Here is a 26245-nt window from a genome sequence, read left to right on the forward strand (position 1 = left end):
CTATCTATTTATCTACCAGTAAAAACGTCCAACAATGTCTGCTTTTGTGTTGCATACAGACAGTTAAGAACAAGAGACTGATATGCACACATAGGACTTGATAAATGGATGTGTTTATGGATGGATGTGTTTATGTGTGTGTGTGTGTATATATATATATATATATACTGTATATATACTGATAAAGGCACAAATGCAGGCCAAACGTTGGATATGCATTGGAAATAAAGACACGTTTTATTCATTTGCTACAGTATATATATATATATATATATATATATATATATAGAAGAAATGGAGATCGCACTCGCAGGTCTTAAGTGTAGTAAATAGCTTTTAATTGTGGACAATCGCTGACGTTTTGGCTGATACAACAGCCTTTCTCAAAGTAAAAAATGTGTCAATAAATGTGGAAATAAATACACAATGTGGCGGGAACAAAATCAAAAAAACCCAAAAAGCAAACCGAAGACAGAGGAAGTGACGTGTAAATGACATCATAAATGAAAAAAACTAACGTGGAGAACAGTAGAAAAAAATCAGATGAAACGAATAAAATAAATCAAAAACAATTTCTCAAACACTTGGGCTTATATCAATGAAAATAATAAACAAAAATCAGAGCCGCTCCATCGCATGGATGCGCTCAGGGTGGTTAGAATTCACAGTGTCAAAGTTATATTGAGCGGTGTCGATCGGACACTTAGTCTATGTTTCAAAAAAATATTTACAAAATATTCATTACTCAAATGTCAATCGCAAATGGTAACAAAATGGTAACAAGATAGACAGCAGGGGGAAGCAGCAAGAGGGTTTAGACACAATATTGCAGGGTGTCGGTATAACAATATAAGAATATGAGGATACAGACAAAGGTAGGAGAACGGCGTCTTGGACCCCAAACTAAAAAAGGGGCTGGGCAAAAAAGAAAAAGGAGAAAAAGAAGAAGGAAAGAGATGAATGCTGTGGTGTGAGCAGAGAAGAGAGGTGGCACCTGTATTGTCAAACGCAAGGAAAGAACACATAACCGCAAGAGAAAGAAAAAGAAAGAAGAGGAGAACATCAGGTCCTAAAGAAGGTGAGTAAGTGAAAAGGATAAGGAAAAGATACATTTAAAATTAAATAGACATATGTGGGACCCCCCGGTGCAATGAAATAGACTGAGGTAAAGAAGGCAGATGACAAAATATATATATAAGAAAAAATAGTGGAAGATAAAATAAAATAATTAAAAATAATAATCAAAAATAAAAAATAAAAAAATATAGAAAATGAAAAATAAAAAATAACAAAAAACGCAAGGGGGTTCGATCATCAGTAATCCGCATAACATGCCAGGGGTGGGTTGGCAAGTATGTCCGCACATAACCAGAGGGATACGAAAAACATTACCTCTAAATCTAGAGCCAAGCGGAGGGGCCCAACTGAAGGGACTTGGTGGCAAAGTATGTGGAGAGACAGGTCGTAGGTTGTAACTGGCACCCAAGACTAACTGGAGGGGAGAGTCCAAGGTAAGTAAAGCAATCTCTCCTTACCCGCCTTTAACAAGGATCACGAGCTGCTGTGAGTGTCAGATCCCGTGTTGCATCCACATGGGAGTGCAACAGTTGATGTAACGGAACGAAGTATGGTAGTATGTAGGTGTCTCGCATTAGCACTAGTGGTGCAGAGTCAGGAGCGGAATCCACTATCACGATCGTGCTGCAGTATGGTGGCAAACCAGAGGTGTCAACTTCTTTCTCTCCTGACCCCTCGTGGTGTGCTATCTATAACCTTTGCCAAAAGAATAGCTCTTATGCAGGAAGGATAGGGTATAGGGGTTTATTAGGTGCCACAAAAAGGTTATCTGGCGTCCATAAACAGTAGTAGGGGACCGGTTGGCGGTGATCAAATCCAAATAAATCACAGACCACTATGGTAAGACCAGTACCCAAAGATCATCGGTGGGTAGTACTAAGTGGTCAGCAGTAGGCCAATCCTACCCTTTTAATGCAGCGGCGAAGTCACCAGACATCTCATACCCGTCAACAGGAACAGCTTGCGGTAATCCAAACCTGACATGTCCCATGCCGAACTGCTGGGTACAATAAAGGGTGAGTGTCTTCTCTCGTCCATGTTCATGTAGCTCCAAGGTCTACAATCTCTTTCTCTGAGTCTATGGGTAGCTCAGAATAGCAGACCAATGTATAGCCGGGATAGGTGACCAAATTGGAGGTCACAGCGCTCACTGTCTCCTTAGCTGGGTCTGTGGGTAGCCAGGATGATTAGGGGAATTACCCAATTGAAGTGTCCAAATCCATGTAGCAAAGGTGTGGCAAAGGTACTGAATTGAAGTTCACAGCGGTCGCTGAGTTACAGGATTTACGCGGTGTAGATGATTTATCCATAAAAATGAGAATAGAAATGAGGTGTTGCAGTGGTAAGGCACACATGCTGCAAAGTGCTCAATTTCGTAGAGAAGCTGGTAAAGAACCAAAAATAAAAATAAAAAATAAGAAATGAAAGAAACTGATATGGTGAACTAGTATGGGAACAAAACATAAAGTCCAGAGTAAACATGATATCATAATTGGATATAAAATTCGGAAGAACAAGCGAAAAAGGTTAATAGAAATTCGACATATGAAAAATAAAAATGGAAAATAAACAAAGATGAAACGAACATGAAAAATGAAAAAACAAAAATAAAAATAAAGATAAAAAATAAAAAATAAAATAAATAAAAGTAAAAATGAAAAATAAAAAAGAATGAAAAATAAAGGATAAAAAATAAAAATAAAAATAAAAATGAAAAAAGAATATAGGAAAGCAGAACAGATAAAATAGAAAATGTGAGGCAGGCACGAGCGGGAAAGGGGGAGGGGGGAAAAAAAGTAGAAGAAATGCCATAGATCAGAAAGAGTTGCGAGTAAAGTAAATATATCACCTATTACCAAGGAGAAGGCCCAGGCATCCAAATCATAAATGCAGAAATTAAGTATATAGTTCAAATGGTAATGACCAAGCCCATACTTGTTAGGGGGCATCACAAGTGTCAGATAAAGTGTATGAGACAGTTAAATATTGAAAAACATAAAAATTCTGAATATCTTAACTAAATAATAATTTGGACAATTGAACACTGATCACTGAAGGATAATAGGGCCTGTAGACAGGAAACAATAAACAATAGTGAGTTATCAAACAGGAAGAAACATAGCGATTACTTATAAATAAATGGAGTGTACGAAATTAGTTCATTGAGACCGTGCGGGCTAGTGGTGTTCAGTCTGTGGATCCATCTTAATTCTCGCTGGAGTAACATCTTCTCCCGGTCCCCTCCACGGATCGGTTGAGGAATATGATCAATCAGCATACATCGTAAACTCGCCAGTGAGTGTCTGTGGAGTAGAAAATGAGCAGCAACAGGTGTGTCAGCCTTCCCTGTTGTGAGTGCAGCTCAGATCGCGGATCTATGGTTAGCCAATCGTTCTCGAAATGTGGTTATTGTCTTGCCAATATAAAAAAGTCCGCACGGACATTTAATAAAATTGATGAGGAACTTAGACGTGCAAGTCATTTTATGATTGATGGCAATTGGTTTGCCAGAATGAGGATGATTAAATGAAGCACCTGTGATAAGATGGTTGCAAGTGGTGCATGAAGGGCATCGAAAGCAGCCCTTCTTTTCGGTATTGAGCCATGTTAAGGATGTCGCATGTTGGTAGCAATGGTTAGGATCGGTCTTTACCAGGATATCCCTCAAATTCCTCCCTCTCCTGAAGGCGATACGAGGTTTGGTCCTGAAGATAGGCGGGAGTGTAGTATCTCTTTCCAGTACTGTCCAGTGTTCATGTATGGCTCGTGTGAGAGATTTCACTTCAGGAGTGTAAGTAGTGAGAAAGACAAGGGTCTCTTTTTTTGAGTCCTTATCATTATCGGTGGGTTGGTAGAGAAGGTCATGTTGGGTGTGTAATAAGGCTCTTTCTTTGCTGGCGAGTAGCTCATTCAGATGATACCCTCTCTGAGCTAATCTAGATATCAAATCATCAAGTTGAACATGTAGTTGCGTCAGATCAGAATTATTCCTCACCATGCGGATCATCTGTGAATAGGGGACACTTTTTTTAATATGTGGTGGATGACAAGAAGTATGATGTAATAAGGTATTACGATCTGTTGGTTTCCTATACGTGGTGGTAGTGATCCCATTGCCTGTAAGTGTCAGGGACAAATCAAGAAATGAAATTTGTTTTTCATCGATGCAGGCTGTAAAACGTATGGTAGAAGGCAAGGAATTGAGATCGTTGATCATAGTGTGGAACTGATCAGTAGAGCCAGTCCATAATAGGAACAGGTCATCGATGAAGCGATAAAGTTTGTGAATAAAAGGGCCATATTTCGACAAGATGAATATCTCTTCGTATTTAGCCATATACAAATTGGCGAATGCAGGCGCGACACTCGATCCCATACTCGTACCGCTTATCTGTAGATAGTAAGATCGTTCAAACTTAAAATAGTTACAAGTGAGGCAGAGCTCGAGAAGTTGTAGCAGGAATTCTATGGGAGGTCTGCCCGGTTCAGGATGTTTCACAAGGAAGTCCTTAATGTTTAAGATCCCCTCATCTGTGGGGATAACAGTATAAAGGGATGACACGTCCATAGTCACAAGTTTCGTCCCCCTAGGGAATGGTAATGCCGACTGTAGTTTAATCAGGAAGTCACCTGAATCCTGGATATATGTGGGTGTTGTCCTCATGATCGGTTGCAGAAAATGGTCGACAAAGATGGCTAAGGGCTGTAGGAGTGACTCCCTTGCGCTGACAATGGGGCGACCTGGAGGTGCCGTCAAACCCTTGTGGCTCTTAGGTAGAGTATATATAATGGGACAAATGGGGAATTCTTGCGTCAGGAAGACTCTTGTATCATCAGTCAAAATGCCCATGGTAAAGCCGGCTTGTATGGCAGCGTCCACTTGGCGTTTAAATGAGGACATAGGGTCGTTAGGGAGTTGTTTGTAGACGGTAGAATCGGATAGTTGTCGTATGATTTCAATGCGATAATCTTTATAGTCTTGTACAACCACGGCACCACCTTTATCAGCTGGTCTAATTACGATGTTGGGATTTTTCGTTAAATTCTCCAGTGCTTCTCTTTCAGCTTTAGATAAGTTCGAACTGGGAAGTCTGGTGGTCTTAAATTTGTATGTTTCATCAATGAGCAGTCTGGTAAAGGCCTCGATGGATTTGGGTGTGTTGATGGGCTCAAACCGACTCGGTTTCTTGAAAACAGATGCGTGTCCACTGATGTTTCTGAAGTGTTCTTTAAGTTTCAATGATCTTTGGAATCTGTGTATATCAGTCATGATCTCCAACGACTGTGTGTGGTTAGTAGGGACGAAAGACAATCCTTTAGAGAGAAGGCACATTTCAGCTGGAGATAGTGGGTGTGTGCTGAGGTTGAATACTACTTCCTCGGGGGCCTGTGTTGCTTTGTGGAACGGGTGCTTCCTGCCACCCCTTCTTTTGTGCGGGCGTCCCGATCTCTGGTGTGGGGGCCCAGGCCTAAAAAAGAGGAAGAACTTGAAAGTGGGGTTGTACTTGTAGTTTGTGGATCGGTGTTGGGTGTATATGGTGCAAATGGTGTAAACTGGCGTCCGCGTCTACCTCTATTATAGCCACGTCCTCGGGTTGGCGTATCGAAATCTGATGAGTTACTAGTGTAAGGTGAGGAATCCACCTGTGTAGCAAAAAAGTGGCCCCTTTGTCTGGATGTTCTGTTATAATTCACGTCCCCGCCTGTCAGCCACCTATACACTTTCCTGTTTTGGTAGTCGTCGTTGACAATGGTCACTTTATGCTGTTTGAATTTATGTAATTCAGATGTATAACGGGTAAGTTGCTGTTGTAGTTTGTCAAGCCAGTTAGTGTCACTGTCAGACCGCAGGTTATGGAGATGTGCGCTTTCAAATGCAGCTATCTCATTACGTGTCGTTGCTAGATTCTTCGTGACTTCCTCGATAACCAGTAACATCAAGTCTATAGAACACTTGTTAAGGATTTGGCACCACCGCTTACAAAAATCAACGTTGTTTCGTCCAATGGTTGGTATATTTCTGATGCGGAAACCCCGAGGAATATGCTGTTTCTTGTAAAAGTCAGAAAAATAGATCCCATGTAGTTTTAGGTCTGTTTCACGTTCTCGTAGTCGTAGTAATTCATGGAAGAGATCAGTGAGGGAAGCTGTTGGAGTGACGGTGTCTGCTGTCTCTGTGAATAGTATCTCTGCTGCTTCGGCGTCTGAGAACTGATAACCAGAGAGAGGGATGTCAATTACATCTCTGCCGTCGGCGCTAGCCATACCGGTATTTCATCCGTCCGAAAAAGTTGTCGAAGTGATGCAATGTAACTCACGGGTGCCAGGGTAACGTAAAATGATGTAGAGTGAAGAACTGGCACTCACGATATGGAAGTAATCTGTGCCTGGGTGCAGTCGTCATGCGGGAGAATCAATAGAAGAAATGGAGATCGCACTCGCAGGTCTTAAGTGTAGTAAATAGCTTTTAATTGTGGACAATCGCTGACGTTTCGGCTGATACAACAGCCTTTCTCAAAGTAAAAAATGTGTCAAACAAACGGAAATAAATACACAATGTGGCGGGAACAAAATCAAAAAAACCCAAAAAGCAAACCGAAGACAGAGGAAGTGACGTGTAAATGACATCATAAATGAAAAAAACTAACGTGGAGAACAGTAGAAAAAAATCAGATGAAACGAATAAAATAAATCAAAAACAATTTCTCAAACACTTGGGCTTATATCAATGAAAATAATAAACAAAAATCAGAGCCGCTCCATCGCAAGGATGCGCTCAGGGTGGTTAGAATTCACAGTGTCAAAGTTATATTGAGCGGTGTCGATCGGACACTTAGTCTATGTTTCAAAAAAATATTTACAAAATATTCATTACTCAAATGTCATATATATATATATATATTATTATTATTTATTTAATTTAGCCCAACCTAAATTTGTTATAGTACATTATAAGCGAAGATGGAGGGGGCAATATAAAGTAAAGAATAATAATGAATCAATATATAGACTGTTACATGCAAGATTAATTGCCATGTGTTCAGATACACAGGAGGTCCCTGTCCTGTAGAGTTAACATTCAAGTCTCCCAGGAAACTAATGAAAGTCTCCTGGGATGCTGAAATGCTGACACCACAATAAATGTTGACTCTTTCTTATCAAGAACTGTGAGTGTGTGTGTTTTTTTTTTATCTTTTATAAAATGGAGATTATATATGATGTTTGCCTACAGAGTCCCTGTGAAGTCTCACAAACATGCCAAGGACTCTGCAGGATGCACTATAGCAAAAATAAAACACACTGTATATACAGTATATATATATATATATATATATATATATACAGTATATATATATATATATATATATATATATATATATATATATATATATATATATATATATATATATATATATATATATATATATATATATATATATATTGTGGTGAGGTCACTACTAGGATACCTGGGAAAATCCAGGACGGAGCTTATTTATGCCCCAGGTTCCTAACAGAGTGGTTCCGGGACTGTAAGTCCAGCCCGGGTGTTTTGAGTTGTACTGAGGTATCTCAGGTGGTTAATTAAAGAGGCAGCTCAAGCCAGAGTAGAGAGTTCCTGGCTGGGGAAAATACACAGGAAAGCTGCCTGTGTGAGAGGGATTGAAATCACCAAAAGGTTTGGGATTTTGTATATTCCTGTATGTTCTTTGTTTTGGGGAGACAGGTGGTAGGCCTTCTCCTGGTAGTTAGGAAAATCGACCTGTATTAGTTAGAAGCCCATTAAGTTGCAAAGATTTTATTTTGAATTGTTTATGTTGTTTTGCTGCAAGTGAAAATAAACTGCCAGAAAGAAACCCTCTTATGAATTCTGATTGTGCTGTGGGCTGCTTTACCCCCCAGAAAGATGATCCCAGCTACCTATGTCTTTACAATATATATATATAAACAACCTGTGGCCTGGTGCACAGCAGATAACCTGTTAATGCCTAGGTGCTGGAACAAACAAATCCCATAATTTTAGACGACAAAGATAGTCCGCACTCTGTGGGTCTTGTGAAGTGAAAAAATATTATTTATTCAATGTTTCGGCTCACATACGTGTATGTGAGCCGAAACGTTGAATAAATAATATTTTTGTTGTGTATATATATACACATACACATACACATTTCAGCGGTGTATCCGCACTGTAATCCGTCTCACATATAATGGGTGGTTGATAGGGATGTAGCGAACTGCCGTTTTGGTGTTCGCGAACGCCGTTCGCGAACACCGGCAAAAAATGCGAACGGTTCTCGAACAGTTCGCGAACTTCGAACACCCGCTAAATCGTTCGATTCGAACGTTCGAAGGATTTTTTGTTCGATTCGAACGTTTGAAGGATTTTCATCGTTCGATCGAAGGATTTTCATTCGAATCGAACGGTCGAGGGATTTTAATCGTTCGAACGAATGGAAATCGGTCGAACGAATGGAAATCGTTCGATTTTAGCGGTCGAATGGTCGCGAACTCAAATTGCGAACGTTCCCAAACGTTCGCGAACATTAGGCGGACGCGAACGGTCGAAGTTCGCGCGAACAAGTTCGCAGGCAAACTGTTCGCTACATCCCTAGTGGTTGATCTCAATTATATACATACTTGTCAAGAAGGTCAGCAGACTAACATCTCTTCAATGCACAGTGGAATAAACAATCACTAATAAGAGACGTTTTGAAGCCCAGTTTGAAAGTCACCAAAGGCAAAATGAATTCTATTGCTGAATGGCTGCTACAATAGTTTAATTTATATATGTAAACTGGATATCATCTGCAGTGGTGGGGTTGGGGTGCTTGAACAAATTTCGGACATCGACCGGGGCCTGAACTATGCAAGTCTGAATAATTTTGCCTTAAAACCAGTGATGGGTGAATTTGTCCCATTTTGCTTTAGGGAAAAATTTGCAAAATGGGAATTTTGACGCCAACGTCAATTTTGAAGCCCACGTCAATTCGTGTCAATTTTGACGCTCGAAAGTAAATGGGCATCCGAATAATGTTGATGCACGACAGTTTTGACACAGTCAACTACTCCAAATTTATTGTACGCTGGCAAATTTGCGCAAATGTATTTGCCAGCGGTGAAACGCGGAAATTCGCCCATCACTACTTAAAACATCTGAAGGGTTTAGGGCCTGAGCAGAGCAGAAGAGCTTCTGCAAATAAAAAGGAGATATTGTAATACGTTCGCTTTCTCTGCTAGGCAGGATTTAATACAGTTCCAAATATAAATGATGTTGGCTCATCAGGAGTACAAGGAATCCTAAAGCCTGTAAGCCATCTTGAGGAGATTCACAGCCACTTACACTGGCAGAATTCTCTAAATCCAGATGTTTAATTTGTATGGCTGGCAGAAGCTTAGGTATGAGATTTTGTTACTTTCAGATAAAATCAACACCCTGCAAGAAATTCTGGGATAAAATATGAAAGAAGTGAGCACAGTAGAGTAGTTCTTTCAATAAAAACCAAATAGCAATCCAAAACATCCACTAACTTTTCTTTTTGCATTCTGACAGGCTTCTATTGTTTATTCTTTAAATTTGTCTGCAGAGATTTGCCAGCAGTTTTCAGTTGACTTTATTCACCCTTTGATGCAAGTGTTCTTAAAGCAGAACTAAACCTTAACTAAAGAAGTAGGCTAGAAATGTTGTACATTATGTTTTGGGCTTCAGTACCAGCCCAAGGCAACCACAGCCCTTTAGCAGTGAAGATCTGTGTCTCCAAAGTTGCCCCAGTAGCTCTTCTTTTCTGCTGATTCACTGCACATGCTCTTTGTTGCTGTCACTTACTGAGCTTACAGTCTCTGCATGTAATGTACTTTAGGTGCCAGAATCTTTTTCCCCATAATGTGCTTGTAGTGCAGCATTCTCAGCTCTCAGTTAGAATTGTACATGCGGTGTTAATACCCCCTTCCTGCAGTGCCAGACTTTTAGCAAATTTTGCCCCCACTGCTATGGTTTGATTTTTCTGAAAATTGAGTGAAAGAACATGGGAAAGTGGGTGGAGTCCAAAGGGAGTGGCCAAAAGGGGCATGGCCAAAAATTGGCGGGGCGCCGCCTATTTCCATTTTCATGAACCCCCCGCCAAAACCATCTTCTGCTGCCAATGTAGAATAATCAGCCAACATAAGGCTAATTAGCAAATAATTCAATACTGGTACATGGCAGCTTAGAAACCAGCACAATTAATATAAAAATGTAATAATCAGCCCAGTCTGTAGCATCTGCTTATATAACAGATGAACCTTATTTCTTCTTGGTGATGCGACAACCCCTAAGTTTAGCTTCCCAACAGCTGCCCAAAGCACATGAGCATGTACATGTTGCACTACCAACAAAATCCAAGGTGGGAAACTCCTTAGACAACTTTGAAAGCCTGTATCATAACTACTATATAGATGCTGAACCTTTAGGCTGGTTCAATAAGATCAGTATATAAAATATGACATTTCTAGCCATATTATTTTTTAGTGTTTTGTTCTTCCCTGAAGGGTTAAAGTATGATGGAAGCAGCATTCCAAAAACAATAGAGATATATTCCTAAAGCAATATTGCACAGTAAATTATTTTCTAAGTCCTCCAGCCACCTGGTTGGTTTAAATGAATATCAATTGGAAATATTGTCATGCTCTCTTACACTTGACTTCTTTTACTTTGTTTTAAAGAATCCCGGCCAAAATGCCACTTATCCACTTGAGTGACGGTAGTTTTTTTTAAATGCTTATTAAATATAAACAAACAGCCATCGCTTCAGATTGCAGCTTTTAGTATTTGGTGTGAGGCCCGTCTGGTACTAGGAAATAGTAATCCTGTTAATTTGGTATTCAGAGACAGATGCTGATTTGTACCTGCTTTGGCCCCCAGCTTCTGTTGGGTGATGGGAAAGAGAAAAAACTTCATTCTGTTACAGCTCAGTATCCAGCTGATTAAATATAGATGCTCTACTCTACCTTCTGTATCTGCCTCACGGTCTATTTATTATAGCTTCCACCTGTCTGCTTTTAGGACATTTCTGTTTTTTGATGTTCTGCTTGGCTTTTCAGATAAAGCCAAGTCTTACTTTTCTATGGTTTGGCCCCTTTTTTTAAATAAACATTTTCTGACAGTTTTGTTTTATATTTTTAAACTGGAAACCATAGGGGCCATTTGCTTTAAGATGGGCAGTGTACTAACTGCACAAACAGATGCAATGCTTCCATTCAGATGTAACACAGACCACATCTAGCCCTGCCTGTCCCATGATGCACCTCAGGCTGGATTTTTTTTTCCGGCACAAGGTGTAGAGTGCAGCTATTTCCCTGGCCAGAAGTGCTCCATGGATGACCACTAACCTCTGTGCTCTTCAGATGCTTTTTGCTTTTGTAAAAAGAAAAAATGTACACAAATAAGAATAAATGTTTGCATTTTGCAATATAATATTCCTCACTGGCCTGTTATTGCATTGCAAGTTTTAATTGCACATTTCACACTTTCAGACTTGTTTAAAGGTGGTATAATGTTTTCGAGCTAACATGACAACATTTTCAGTAAGAAGTTTTATTAGATTCACTACTCACTGGTGCAAACTATAAAATCCACAACTTTTCTTCGACTATTGGACATGATCGCTAACGTTTTCAGGTTCACAAAAGCTGTAATAAATTCATGCAAAGGAAAATTTATTTGCACAGAGGCATACATTTTTGCGTTGTTTCCCTTTACTGTGTTTTATTAATAAAATCATAATCATAACTGTGACATTATTATCAAGTATGCCACTTCTTTCTTTCTCTCTTTCTTGTAGATCAGTAATGCCCAACCAGTGGCTCGTGAGCAACATGCTGCTCAGTGACCCATCTGATGTTGCTCCCAGTGGCCTCAAAGCAGCATTTTTGAATTCCTGGTAAGTTTTTAAGGTACAAAAAAATATGTGAACTACCAAACAGAACCTTCTGCAGGCTACCAGTCTACATGGTGCTACCAAATAGCCAATCAATGCCCTTAATTGGCACTCCCTATTTTATCATGCTTGTGTTGCTCCACAACTGTTTTCTACATTTGTATGTGGCTACCCTGTTTATTATACAATTTAGCATACTCAGCATATTGGACTAAAATGCAGAATTAGCAGACTGCACAAAACCAAAACCCTGTTTCTAATCGTTTTATAATTGAGTCCCATATAAAATGAACATACTGTAGATGTTTTGCATCCACGAGGTTAGAACATGCAAAGTGGTACCTGTCACTGTGGACATAATTGACTGTATGTTTATATCATAAGATTTATTGATCACAGTCTGTCTTCTGTTAGCTTTCATCCCCACATTTATTCTCCATTTTCAAAATAATCCCCAAATTACCTTCTATGCTACATCTGCATAAATTCCCAACATTCAATCTTCAAGGATTCTCAAGAGACTACATTTTATCAGTTGAATTTGCTATATAATCAAATAGATTTTTTTTTATATAATACTTGGGTTTCCTAGGTTAATGTCATTTTTCTGGTACAGTCAGCAAAAGAAACGTGAAATGTAGGGAAACATGGTTCTTCTGTTACCACAGCAACAAAGGACAAAACTGGAAAAGCAAAAAGAAGCCTTTTTAGAACTGGCAATATAATTTTTCATTTTAAACTCTATTATCTGTACTAATGTCAGTTTGTCCTATAGGTCTTCCATCCCTCCCAAAGTAGCCATGTAAGAAATACCATCACATGTTGGGGTCCTGACCTCTCTGCTTCTGTCACTGCAGATTCTATATTGAAATAACAGCTGTAGAATTCTGTCAACAGGCGAATATGGTAATTAAACCAGCACCGAGGAAAAGATGGCTTGCAGCACAATTAATTCACTCAAAAATAATAACAATAATTCATTGTAATGTACACCAGATGTTTGATACACCTGCTCATTCTGTTAATGCTGGATGATCATTTTGCATGGAGGATTAGCTCACTAAAGCTGCACTCATGTAGTCAATAGTCATGTTGGTCCAATAATAATATTATTAGAACAGTAAAATATAAACTAATGAATGCATTTACTAAACTGACATTTAGTAACTGGTACGGAATTGTCTTAATTTCATTAGAAAACACATCTTAAGGCAAAAAGCCGTAATAGAAGAAGCCAGCTAGAACACTTTTCATCTTGTAACAATGCCATTTATTTTATATGCTGATACAGCAATAACATAAAGTACCGTATATACTCGAGTATAAGCCGAGTTTTTCAGCCCCCAAAATATGCTGAAAAACGCTACCTCGGCTTATACTCGGGTCAAGCGCAAAAACGGTCGCTGGCGCCTAAGAATAGTCGCTGGCATCCAAGAATAGTCGCTGGCGTCCAAGAATAGTCGCTGGCGTCCAAGAATAGTCGCCGGCGTCCAAGAATGGTCGCCGGCATCTCCAATGGGAGCAGAAACCCTAAATTTTTTGATTGAAACTTACCAGAAGCTGCTGCATTTCTCACCCTCGGCTTATACTCGAGTCAATAAGCTTTCCCAGTTTTTGGAGGTAAAATTAGGTACCTCGGCTTATACTCGGGATGGCTTATACTCGAGTATATACGGTATTTAGATCACAAAGAACAAACTTTGGCCAAAGCTGCAGACAGGGTACAAATGTATCAAAGGAGACGTACCTTCATAACTAGAGCGGAATCCTCGTGCACTGACGGCGTAGTCTGATTCTAACAATAATGTCAGGAGACTGCCACTGCTGACAATAGGTGCTGGCAGATGGAAACCAGTTAACCTGGAGAAATGATCAGCGATACAAAACGGTTATGAAAAAACTGTGATAAAAGTCAATTTTTAAAATATCAACACAATGTATTTACTGCTGGAAGATTAAATGATATATATATAAATAGATAGATAGATTGATTAGATAAATAGATGATAGATAGATAGATAGATAGATTAGATAAATAGATGATAGATAGATAGATAGATAGATAGATAGATAGATAGATAGATAGATAGATAGATAGACAGCCCTCAATTATTTGGAGACTTAGGCTTAAAATACAAATGGCATTGAACTATTGTATAAGTATTATTTACATGTAAAGGGGTTGTATCAGGTTAGGAATTATTTAATCCACAAATACCATCTAAATCCCTAATTGATATTCATACAGGTAAAGCAGACTGGCCTCTGCATTCTTTCTCTCCTTAGTTCGTCTGGCAGCTGTTTGCTTTCCTGCTTAAATGTAAAGGTGCTAAAATCCCTTGGTCCTGCCACTTAGTCAGGGAACCAGTTTATACTTCCCTTGAAACTTTGCTAATGCATAATGACATTTCTCCAGTATTGTTATATATCAAACTGAGTTTGCATACTTTCCCTTGTCTTAAAGGAGAACTAAACCCTAAAAATGAACAGGGCTAAGAATTTGATGTTTTATATACTGAACTTATTGCACCAGCCTAAAGTTTCAGCTTCTTAATAGCAGCAATGATCCAGGTCTTCAAACTTGTCACAGTGGGTCACCATCTTGGAAAGTATCTGTGACATTCACATGCTCAGTGGGCTCTGAGCAGCTGAGAAGCTAAGCTTAGGGGTTGTTATAAATTATCAAGCAGAAAATGAGGTTAGTCTGTAATATAAGATGATGCTATTGCGTGGAATATTCTGATGCTAATTGCACTGGTTTCTGTGCTGCCATGTAGTAATTATATTTATTAATTACTAATAAGCCTTATATTGTGACAGTTATATTCTATGTGTACTGTATATTGTGATCCCTGGACCCTAAGCTCAGTAACTGACAACTGACAAGTGCAGTGAATCATCAAAAAATAAGTTGGGGAGCTACTGGGGCATCTTTGGAGACACAGATTTTTACTGCTAAAGGGTTGTGGTTGCCTTTGGCCTTGTCCTTTAAGGGGAACACCAAACAAAATATTGTAAAAAGTTGGTTCTTATCCAAACCCATGTAACAGACTAATAGCTAGATTGGGTTAATTTATTTATTATACAAATTACATACATGAATACCATAATACAGCATAAAACATTAAAGGGTTGAATAGTAAATTCGAATTCTCGTTTTCGAATTGTTTTTTGGTTTCACACATTCAAATTTGAATCCCCCAATCCAAATGTAAATTTGAATGTAAGATTTATCACACCTAGCCCATGGAAACAGTTCTAATCTGTTGAACCATTTGAATATGTCTTCCTAAAACTCAAGTTTTTTTTTTTTCGGAGGAAAACTATTTGAATTTGATTAGAATTTGATTAAAATTTTCAGGTTGGGACTATCTGATCAATTATTAGACATTCAATTTTTTTCTTAAATAACCTCCAATTAGAGTTGTGAATGTATTCCAAATTTATTAGAGTAAAAAAAAAATTCACATGCATTTCGAAATTTCGACATTTGACAAAACCATTAAATTGAACTGGCAAGCCAGCACAGAGTTGCCCTGGCCCTAAGAAACAGAAACCAGCAGTTTGTGACCTAAAATATAAACTCATTATCAGTTATCTACTTAAAACAATTATACATTTAAATATAATTTTAAAACAATAATTCATTCCTATCACATAAAACTTCATCTGAACTAATTAAATCATCAAGTCATTCTATTAAAAAATTTAAAAAAAGTTATATAAATAGATGTCAATGCAGAGGTTTTCAATAGCCAATATGGATGTGACAAGTTAGATATGCATCTAGTAAGTATGTATGAGGACGGAATTATAGTTAATTATAATTTGCTGTGTTAGGGGGCACTGTGTATAAAAAAAATATATATATATATATATATATATATATATATATATATATATATATATATATATACCTTCCAAAGCAGTTCTGGGAGGGCGGGTCGCCAACTCTTTAACTTTTTTAAATTGATATATTTAGTTGATACATTTGTTATCTTTAGCCCTGCTGAGCAGAATCACTGCGTTTCATTAAAGCCAGCTGTCGGAATTGATAAAATAGTTGTTAATATTCTACAGATACTGTTGAGAAATGTATCAACTAATTGTAGCAAATTGTAACAGTTTAGATTGCTCCTGGATAACTGAGCTGTCAGACTTAGAGAGGAGCGTTGCACTTTAAAAACAACTTTAAATTCTGGGAATATGTTAAAAAATAAAAGATGCAAAGTAATTGAAAAAGTCAATTCTGAGAATCTGAAAATAACTGAATGCTGATTTCAATAGCAATTGTTTTAACAAATAACACCATTTTTTTTATAAATTTATATTGGAAAGTTGCATAGAGTTCTGTTTTCTTTTATTAGGGAAATGTTTATTTTGGGGCTGACTTGCCCTTTAAAATAAACATGCAATTGATTGATATAGGTTACTAGTGCCCCTTTATTAAACAGGGTTTTAGATTCCACCAAGGGCATACAATCTGCTTTTTTAGTTTTTAATATTACAGATATAGCATCTGTTATCCTATATTATAAATGTGCATTGGCACAACCCCTTCTCTTTTTTTCCCAACAGGGCCAGACTCAATTCATTGAGAAGAAGGTTTATCATGTGAAAACTCTATTGAAGTCTATGGGGAAAAAAACTAGAAGTGAATTAGGAGAGAGTTTTTTTTCTCCTTGAATTGAACCTCAACCATTAGTTTTCAAATGATAAACCGTGAGATACATGGGAAGCACAGAGAGGGATTTTTTTGGGTAGAAACACAAACAGTGATTATTATACCCCCTATTCCCCACCTGAATGTAAGTAAAGGCTCAGTCTATCCTCACCTTTAGTCTAATGTTCTGGTGGCATAAAAAAACTAGAAACTAGGCAGGGACTCCTTGTAGTGCTCTCTCTTAAACGGTTACAACATCGTTAAGTGAGACGGAACAAGCGTTATTCCTTTTATGTACTGTATATGCTACTTTGTCCTACATGATATCTTTTGACTCTCCCCTTGATTTGACATTGCAATGGTTCTATTTGAGACTCAGTATGCCTTTGCTACATTATGAGAAATGTAGAGAGAAGCTGGGTGAAGCAAGGAGGGATGGGTATATCCACTACACTTGGACATATGTACTCATGTGACTGTTGTAGTGTCAGTGATTTACCCCTTATAGTTACCAGGGTTTTAGCAATTTGATAATTACAATTGTTTCCATTCATCACCATTTGTGCTAAATCAGTTCATTTGTATGATTTGCAAACTCCTGTAAGTAATAACTGAGGGTGGGAGATGCAATCCAGTCACTGCTAAAATATGTATTCCCCATAAACCCTAAAAACACTCAGATCAAGGAAAAAAGATTGCCTTCAACAAAAGCACTCCCTTTAGTGTTTATGTTGTCCTTTTAAAGTGTTAAAAAATTCACAATAATACATTACAAATAGAGTTATTAGGTGTAAATCCATGCTGCAACAAATACAAGCACCATGAATTCTTTTTTTTGGAATTGCATACCTACATCTGAGCTCAACAACAACAGCAAAATAAATGGAAAAGGCAAAAGTTGCTTTCAAGTATGCAATTCTGTCTGAAATTGCTTTGATTGTATTATGCGGAGCATGTTAGAAATCTGCATTCCGAATCTGTCATGTGAAAGGATTCTGTGATCCCAGGTGATGAATTATTTTTTTGATAGCGCTATCAATGTGACAGTATTGAAGGATATATTGTAATGTTAATTTTAACTTTCCTTCAAGGTTCTAAATCCTCAAGTAGCCAGAAGGCTCCTATTAAACAACAATGAGTGCTCTACTTTACTAACAGAGTGTTTTGCTCTGCATGGCACACAGCTCCCGGGCAGCTGCGAAAGGTTTCTGTCTGTATGATCAGCATTTTGGCACAACACGACACCTTTAATCCTTCAAAAAATAAACAAACATTTTTGTGGCAGGTGATATATATCCAATTTAAGCATGCTGATTGCAAAAAATAGGCTGAACTAGTCAAATTTCTATCATGCATATCAGTGCAGTTCAACTTTTCCCTTTGTCGTTGCAGATTATTTGATATACAGATGTAGAAACTTTCAGTTGGTCATAATGCCCACATTCTATTGGGCAGTTTGGCCAATACTGCCCATTCGATTGCCACCATGGGGGTCAGATCCAATACATCATCCTGCAATTCTATGAAAACACATTGAAAATGTCATCTTTTGCATGCATAATGAATTGCACATGGGTACCACTGGCATAAATAATTGAAACAATGGTATTCAGCTATAACCTTGTATGGATGACCATACAGCAAGTGTCCATCTAACCAGCAGATACAAAGTCAGCCAGTGTGCTCCCACCTTTTATCTAGACTTTTGGCTCACAGGCTTTACTATGTCCCCCAGAGTCACAGTTTATTCCTTTGAAATGAATGCTGTGATATGTTGCACAATATTGTGCTATGTAAAATGTGATATGCTAAAACAAAATGTTTCTACCTCTGTATCATACACACATATAATGACAATGGCATACTGTGACAATGATGAAGCCTTTGACAGCAGATTTATTTATAGTCTGGACCTCCTGTTGGATATGTACTATGCAGTACATATTTTAAATCTATGGCCCTCCAACAGTTATTTAACTACATCCAGGCCTGATTTTGCAAATGGGGCGCCCCCCAGGCCGTCTCTGCTCATCTCCCCCTCTCTGTCCACGTCCCCCTCCACATCTCTCTCTCCCCTTTCCCTCAGCTTCTCCCTCCCCTTCCCCCTCAGCGTCTCTCCCCCCTCCCCGTCCGACTCCCCTTCTGCTTCCCCCTCCGAGTCTCTCTACCCTCCACCTCACCTTCTGCTTCTCCCTCTGCGTCTCTCTACCCTCCACCTCCCCTTCTACTTCCCCCTCCACATCTCTCTCCCCTCTGACTCCCCTTCTGCTTCCCAATTCGCATCTCCCTCGCCTTTCCCCTCAGTGTCTCTCTCCCCTCTCCGTCCGGCTCAGAATGAGCCCATGTTTCACAATGATGTACCGGGCAGCCACACAGCTCAAGAGTTCTTTGCTGTTTTGTAATAAGTAGCGATAAGCAAAACTGTACCAATTGGCTTCTCTGAAAAAATTGCAAGCCTTGTATTATATTAAAATTTGCCAAAATGTTGCCAAATGTAATGCAAGTCAATAGGAAAGTATGTGTTTTTCTTCCTTTTTATCTTCTTCCTTTCATTATTTAGTTTGATTGTTTCATCCTGTACAACTGAACACAGTAACAGCTTTATTCACATTCATTAAGAACAACTTTTCTAGTTCTCAGTAGCTCACACAATTCACAACTGCTGCCTACCTTCCTGATACTCTTCCTCAGATCAGGTAATTCTAATGACTCTAACGACATTTGTGGCTCTGGGAAACAATTGCATTAGGGGTGCCCACTCTGCAGCATCAGGGTCTTTTTAGTCTTAGATAACGCATTTAAGGAAAAAAAATTGCAGTGTAAAGCCAACAAGTTCATAATCTCACCAGTAGTACGTGAGGTCCGGGTGCTTATGCCCCAGACCTACAGCTTGAGGTAGAGGTATCCAACCAAAGGAAAAATGGCAGGAACTCACAGATTCCACAAACAGGCTTGTAAAAAGACTGAGGATTATATTTTTTTTTTTAGTCTTTTGCCTGTTTTTGGGATCTGTGAGTGCCTGACATTTTTTTCTTTCTAGTCTTAGCTCCAAATATACCAAATCCCTAACTAGCCAGGTACAGTTAGGGTACTGACCCTTTCCTTTTTCCTTGTTGTAGCCTCAGCTGCTCAAACATGTTGCCACATCTGTCTCTCAACACCTACAGTAAGCTCCACAGATCTTGCCTACCACTAGCTAAACCAACTACTTGGGTCACCCTGGCACATCTCGGAGGTAGCAGACCTCAGGCTCTCTGGTGTTATCCACTCTTATAAAAGAAGCAAAAAATGGGAAGCAGAATGGGGAAGGGAAAAGATGAGATACATCTGAAATAGGGCACAGAAGATGGAGAGTTTCAAACGCAGCAGATAAGGTGCAAGAAAGAGAGAGCAAATAATGTAAATGCTGGAATAAGTAGAACATGCAAAGGGGTACTAATCAGTGGGGTCTAATTGGGCAGTGGGCATGGTCTAATTTTTTCTTTTTTTTTTTGATTTGTAATTTTCACAGGTGTCTGGCTTTCACTCTGAAAATCTGATAATGTTATGGATAAAGTACTGTAAGTTTATTTAAGGATAAATAATTTGCTCATTACTGACCCACAGTACTAGTGTTTGTATGGCCAAATTGATAAGCAAAAGATCTGCTGCATTAAGACCTATTTCATTCACAGGCTTAAGAAACCATCTGTTTAATGCAATGTCCATTGTGTTAAATGGTAATTTTAGATCACTGTATAGACTGTTATTTAGCTTTAGCACAAACACATTACATTGTTTTTCACCGCTGCATCAGAATGTTTCTGTCATAAACCCTCATGCACAACAGAAGACACACTATACTTTTTGAAGCTATTTTTAAATATAAATACATTTATAACTGATGCTCATGAAAGCTTCAATATAAAACACCCTGTCACTCGCTTAACTTATAATCAAGTCCTACTATCCTCACCCTAGCTAAGACTACTTGTCTCAATGACTTTTTATAGAATCTTCCTAGTTCGCATTGTTCTGATTGCTGAGAACTGCTCAGGCCCAGTAGGGAACAGTTGATGTTTAATGAACTTTTGGTAATACATAAAGTATTAGGGAGAGATGTCAGTCAATTGAATCCAAAGGAAAATGATCGCTGCAATTATGTAAAAAAGCTTTAACGTTGCATAATTCCATCATGGTTGTTTCTGAATGTCTTGAGCTTGGAGTGAAGGAATAGGTAATGCATTAAGAAAATATAGAATTTGCCTGGTAGTTTATTTTCTATGTCTAATAAGGTTTTCAAGCTTGTCTTGTCTCATTAAGTGATCAGTGAGAAATGCTGAAAGCATATGGCCAGCTGCAGTATTAACAAAATAAGGAAAATAGGAAATCATTTCTATTTCATTTTGCAATGCTTTCAGTAATCAGAATCATGCAGATGCTTGCAGTTCCTTCATACTGCTCATTATCAAGGCCAGAATGACTCCGTAATACACACAAAGAGCCGAGGTGCTGGAAGGAATGCCGTATAGGAGAGAACTTTATGTCCTTGCAGGATACGAGCACTGAAGCACTGAAAGTTCCACTACAGTTTAAAAGGCATTGATCATCCTGTAAAATGTCTGCTCATAGCAAAGCAATATTGCATATTGCAGACTTGGTGCAGTTCAAAATGTAGTGATGTTTACTTTAAGAAGAGAATGAAATCTGCTTTCTTATATGTAAAGAATTGTTTGGTCTAATGGTACAATGCTGATGTGAAGGCTATTGAGCTGCTCAGCACCTGCCTTGAAAGTCACAAAACGTTTAGTCGATAATCTTTACATCAGCATTAAGCTCAGTGTGCCTTGAAGTTTGACTTCCTAAACAGCTGCCATAATATCCTTCCCATTAAAGTATAAATATATTAAATATTATTCCTTTGATCTTTCTTTCTTTCTTTCTTTCTTTCTTTCTTTCTTTCTTTCTTTCTTTCTTTCTTTCTTTCTTTCTTTCTTTCTTTCTTTCTTTCTTTCTTTCTTTCTTTCTTTCTTTCTTTCTTTCTTTCTTTCTTTCTTTCTTCTCATTAGTAAACACGGGACAAATTTGCACCTGGGCTGTAACCCATAGCAACGAATCAGTGATTAGCAAATTTGCAGAGTGTTTATAAATGACCCTCAATGAATCCAGAATGGGTGCAGGGATACATAACCAGGGCACAGGGGCTTAGCAGTCAGCGGTGAATGTGTCAGAGGTAAGATAGAATTATGGGATCCAGAAAGCTCTAAATTATGGCAAGGTCATCTCCCATATAGAGTCCATTTTAAGCAAATAATACTAACGTTTAAATATATTTGCTTTTATCTCTGTAATAATAAAACAATACCTTGTACTTGATGGTAACTAAGCTGCATGAATCCATATTGGTGACAAAACAATTATATTGGGTTTATTTCACACTTTCAGCAGACAATGGGCCAGATTCAGTTCAGTGAGATAAGGTTATGTCATGGTTTATCAACGAAAGCTCATGGTTGAGATTTAATTTGAGGAAATAAAAACTTCTCTCCTAATACAGCTCCAGTTTTTTCCAAGACTTCAATAGAGTTTTCAAGTGATAAACAGTGAGATACTCTGAATTGAATTGCATCTCATGACTTGAATTGAACCCTTATCCTCTTCAGCTTGTATGGATTATACATGGCTTCAAGTGTAGTGAGCAAAGTGCATTTCAAATGTAATCTCCATGTTTTATCCCATAATTCAGCATTTTCCCAGAATCCCAGCATTGTTATGCTAGCCAAGGAGATGTGTATCTGACACTGTTGTGGTTAATACATTAAGGGGGTTATTTATCAAAATATTTAAATATAAAAAGTCCAAACAAACTATAATCCACAATTTGACTTTATTTATTATTTAAAAAAGTTTGATTTAACTGGTTTGGGTAAAAACTCAAACAATTTAATGAAAACCAGAATCATATTTTTTCCTTAGTTTTTTCCCGAATCGCTTCCCAAAAAGCCCAAATTTTTCGGATTTTTGCCCGAAAACCCAGAGTTTGTTGGGCTAATTCCAGCGCCGATCACAGAAACCTCAAAATAGGATAGGGACCTCTCCCATTGATTTATACACAACCTCGGTAGGTCTGAGATGGCGGATTTTTTGGATTCTGACTTGTTGCTGCATCAGGCTTTAATAAATCTCAAAAAATTCAAATTTAAAAAAAAAACCTGAAACATTTGAGTTTTGCCCCAAAAAGAAAAGAAACCCCTATGAGTAGCACAGTTAAAGCCTGGACTTTACTGCAAATTAATCCAATTTGTGTCATTTCAGGAATTCAGTGCATGGTCGATACATGCACCCTATTCTTTCTGCATAACTGTACTGAGGTGATTGACAAAGGATGTGGCGGGAATCCTGGAGCAGTAGCAACAGTAAGTGCAACAGCACTCAAACGGGAACAGGAGGTGGGAAGGGTCAATCAATACCAGGCACAACTATACAGAATTGCAATTAGCACCCTTTTGGGGTTTTACGCGATATTTAAGTTTATGAGACCACAACTGTGTAGCAGACATAAATTACCCTTTGTGTTACCATTTAAATGAAGGAAATTTTGGATGGAGAGTCTCGTCAAAGTTAAAGCATGAATGTTCTAGTTGTGAAGGCAATCAACCAGCTTCCAGATATTCAGAAAAAGGCTTTATGATCATAAAATGGTATTTTCTAACCACAAATGACCACAAATGCAGTGTACAAAGAGTTATTTAATATGCAAATTATTATTTTTTGTCCATAATGCCCCATTCTGTCCCATTATAGCACTATAATTGCAGATGCTTAGAGAATTGTGCTTGCCACAGTTGGATCTGTCAAAATAAATGCAAATTATAAATTAATGTTTTGGTCACTTAAATGGTTGTTAGGGTCACTTGCACAGGATAAGAGATGATGGACTGGTTAGCAGAGCTGTAGTATGGCACTCAAATGACTTACCCTCTATACTGATAATGCACAAACAGCTAAAAGACTTTGGAAGGCTGCTAGTGCACTATAAAAATGCTTATATGCTCTACCGAGACATTAACTATGTCAAGTATAATTATTCCCCTGTTCTAAGCATATTTGAGAAAGACAATTTTTAAAGTTTAATGCCTCCTGCAGGATAAGTGAGTAATTCAGCATAATCTTTTTATGAAACTTTACCTGTAGAGAAATAGTGATATATATTTTTTTTGTCCTGGCCTGTAAAAGCCATTGTGTTAAAATGTTATTAAATGCTTTGGACAGATCATACACAATTATACTATATATAGATTATATACATACACTGTTACCAGTGATCTATTACACTAGCATTAAGACACAAAGTTCCCATTTATTGCAGTATTGCAACAGTATGTAGGAGATAAGAAATCTAAAAATGGTGCATTCAAACCAAGGGCTGCACCCACCCAAGAGACTCCTCCTGTAACTGAAGTCATTTTCTGCATGTTTTTAAAGCTGTATTCCTGAATGTCATGATTTGGAGTCACAAAGAAAGTATTGTCTCAGCATTCCTGTGACCTCTTTTAAATCTTTATTCGATTCATTCCACAGTGAAATTTAATCCATATCTCATGAGTTTTGGATCACACAGGCTGCTGCAGAACAGAGATGACAGATCAAAACCCCAGTGACCCTCACCTTTGTGCGTCACTGTAACCCTTTGATTAATGCAAAATATTGGCACCTGCAAGTACCAAAGAGAAAACTGCAGCGGACCCACCTAACCAAAGGCATTAGGCTATATAATGATTTTTAAAATTCAGAAAGCATTATTTCCAAATAAACAGCTGTTACAAGATGTCATACATGGGTATTAGTGATGGGCGAATCTGGCTCGTTTCGCTTTGCCGCAAAATTTGCGAAATGATGAAAAAATTTGCGAACTGCATCGAAGTCATGGCGAGTTCAATGCGAATCCAAGCCTTGCGAATTAATTCGCCCATCACTAATGGGTATGATTCTACCTACCTACATGGAGTGACTATAGTGATGTACAATAACTAATATATGGATTGCTGAATACTAAAAGGAACTCTTCCAGCGCTTTAATTAATACATAAGGGAGCTTTCAAATGGGGGTCACTGACCCGATCTAGGGTAATTTGGACCCTAGCATCCGTATTGCTGATATTGCAAACTGGAGAGCTGCTGAATAAAAATAAAACAGATAACTCACAAATCACAAATAATAAAAAAAATGAAAATTAATTGTATGTAGTCTGCTAATATCACTCTCTGCATCATACTAAAAGATCCTTTAAAATTGAACAACAAGCTACAGGCTATTCCACAGAAACCTGTTAATGCTATCCAGGGCAACTTATGCTTTGTTGTAAGAAGGTGAACCCATATTTCAAACTCCTGTCTTAGGTTTGTTAGATAGTAGTGATGGTCGAATAATTTTGCCTGGCACGAATACGCTGCAAATTTCCACGTTTCGCCGCCAGCAAATAAATTCGAGAATCTCCTGCGAAAATTTTTTTTGGACACGTGCCCGAAAAGTCGCTTGCATCAAAATCGGCGTGCGTCAACACTATATGGACATCCATTAACTTTAACACCAGCGTCAGCTTGGACGCAGGCATCAATTTCTGATTTTCACGATTTTTCGTGAACATGTCCGATTTTCAAGTTTTTTTGCCAGAATTTCACAATTTATTAGTGAAATTTTTCCAATTTCATGATTTTTCCGCAAATTTGTCATGAAATTTGCGAACTTTTTGGCGAATCGAAACGGGAGAAATTCGCCATCACTATTAGCTAGACATTTATTTATATCACACTAGTGTTTCCATTGTATTCTGATTGGAAACAGGGCTATTGGTAACATATTTCATTTATTTTATACAACTGTTGTGGCCCTTTTTTGATTATTTGGAAGGTGGGATTTACATCAGCTCTAGTGATGGCCGAATTTATTCACCAGGTGTGAATTCGCGGCAAATTTGCGCGATTCGCCGCTAGCGAATACATTTGCGAAGCGCTCGCGAATAAATTCACGAAACGCCCGCAAAAATTCGGGCGAAACAATTTTTGCCAAGACGCCGGCGCCGTTTCGTGAATTTTTCGCCGTTTTGCGAATATCGCGCAAAATTCTCAAATTTTCCGGCGAAGCGAAACGGCGCAAATTCGCCCATCACTAATCAGCTCCTAGAACTGTACAGAAGTTCTTTTACTGAGATGACATTTTTAAGGCTCCCATTTCTTGGCCTCAGTCAATACAGTTGAACATTCAGCTCAAGATATGGTCAAATCTCAACACTTTATGCAGGATTCAAATTTCTGTACAGCCATGTGACTTGAAGGCAGTGGAATATAATTAAGATATCATTTTTTTTGTTCAAATTTGAATATGCAAATCAGAGGCTTTTGGTAAAGCATTTAGCCAGCTTTATGTGCCCATAGGAGTTTTATGTCACTGCGAGTACTTAATGATAAAATCTGCAATGTTATATAATGTTATATAGTTTGACTTCACGGTGAGCAGATTTAATTAATATGCAAAAGAAAGGGAGTAAAAATGAAAGTCTCAAGGCACTCATTGTGTTTGTTCAGCTCCTTCAAAGCCAGAATTATATATTTC

General features: G+C 38.2%; 1 protein-coding gene across 2 annotated transcripts in view; it reads right to left on the minus strand.

Moving 5' to 3' along the window:
* The window catches only part of LOC108709590 (CUB and sushi domain-containing protein 2), a 599445-nt gene that overhangs the window by 442757 nt on the left and 130443 nt on the right, over positions 1-26245 (minus strand). For both annotated transcript variants that reach the window (XM_018249580.2, XM_041584029.1), the window contains exon 3: positions 13738-13850. In XM_018249580.2, the coding sequence (XP_018105069.2) occupies positions 13738-13850 (113 nt within the window). The remainder of the gene's footprint in view (positions 1-13737; positions 13851-26245) is intronic.

Source organism: Xenopus laevis, chromosome 2S (genome assembly GCF_017654675.1).
Source record: "Xenopus laevis strain J_2021 chromosome 2S, Xenopus_laevis_v10.1, whole genome shotgun sequence".
Taxonomy (NCBI): Eukaryota; Metazoa; Chordata; class Amphibia; order Anura; family Pipidae; genus Xenopus; species Xenopus laevis.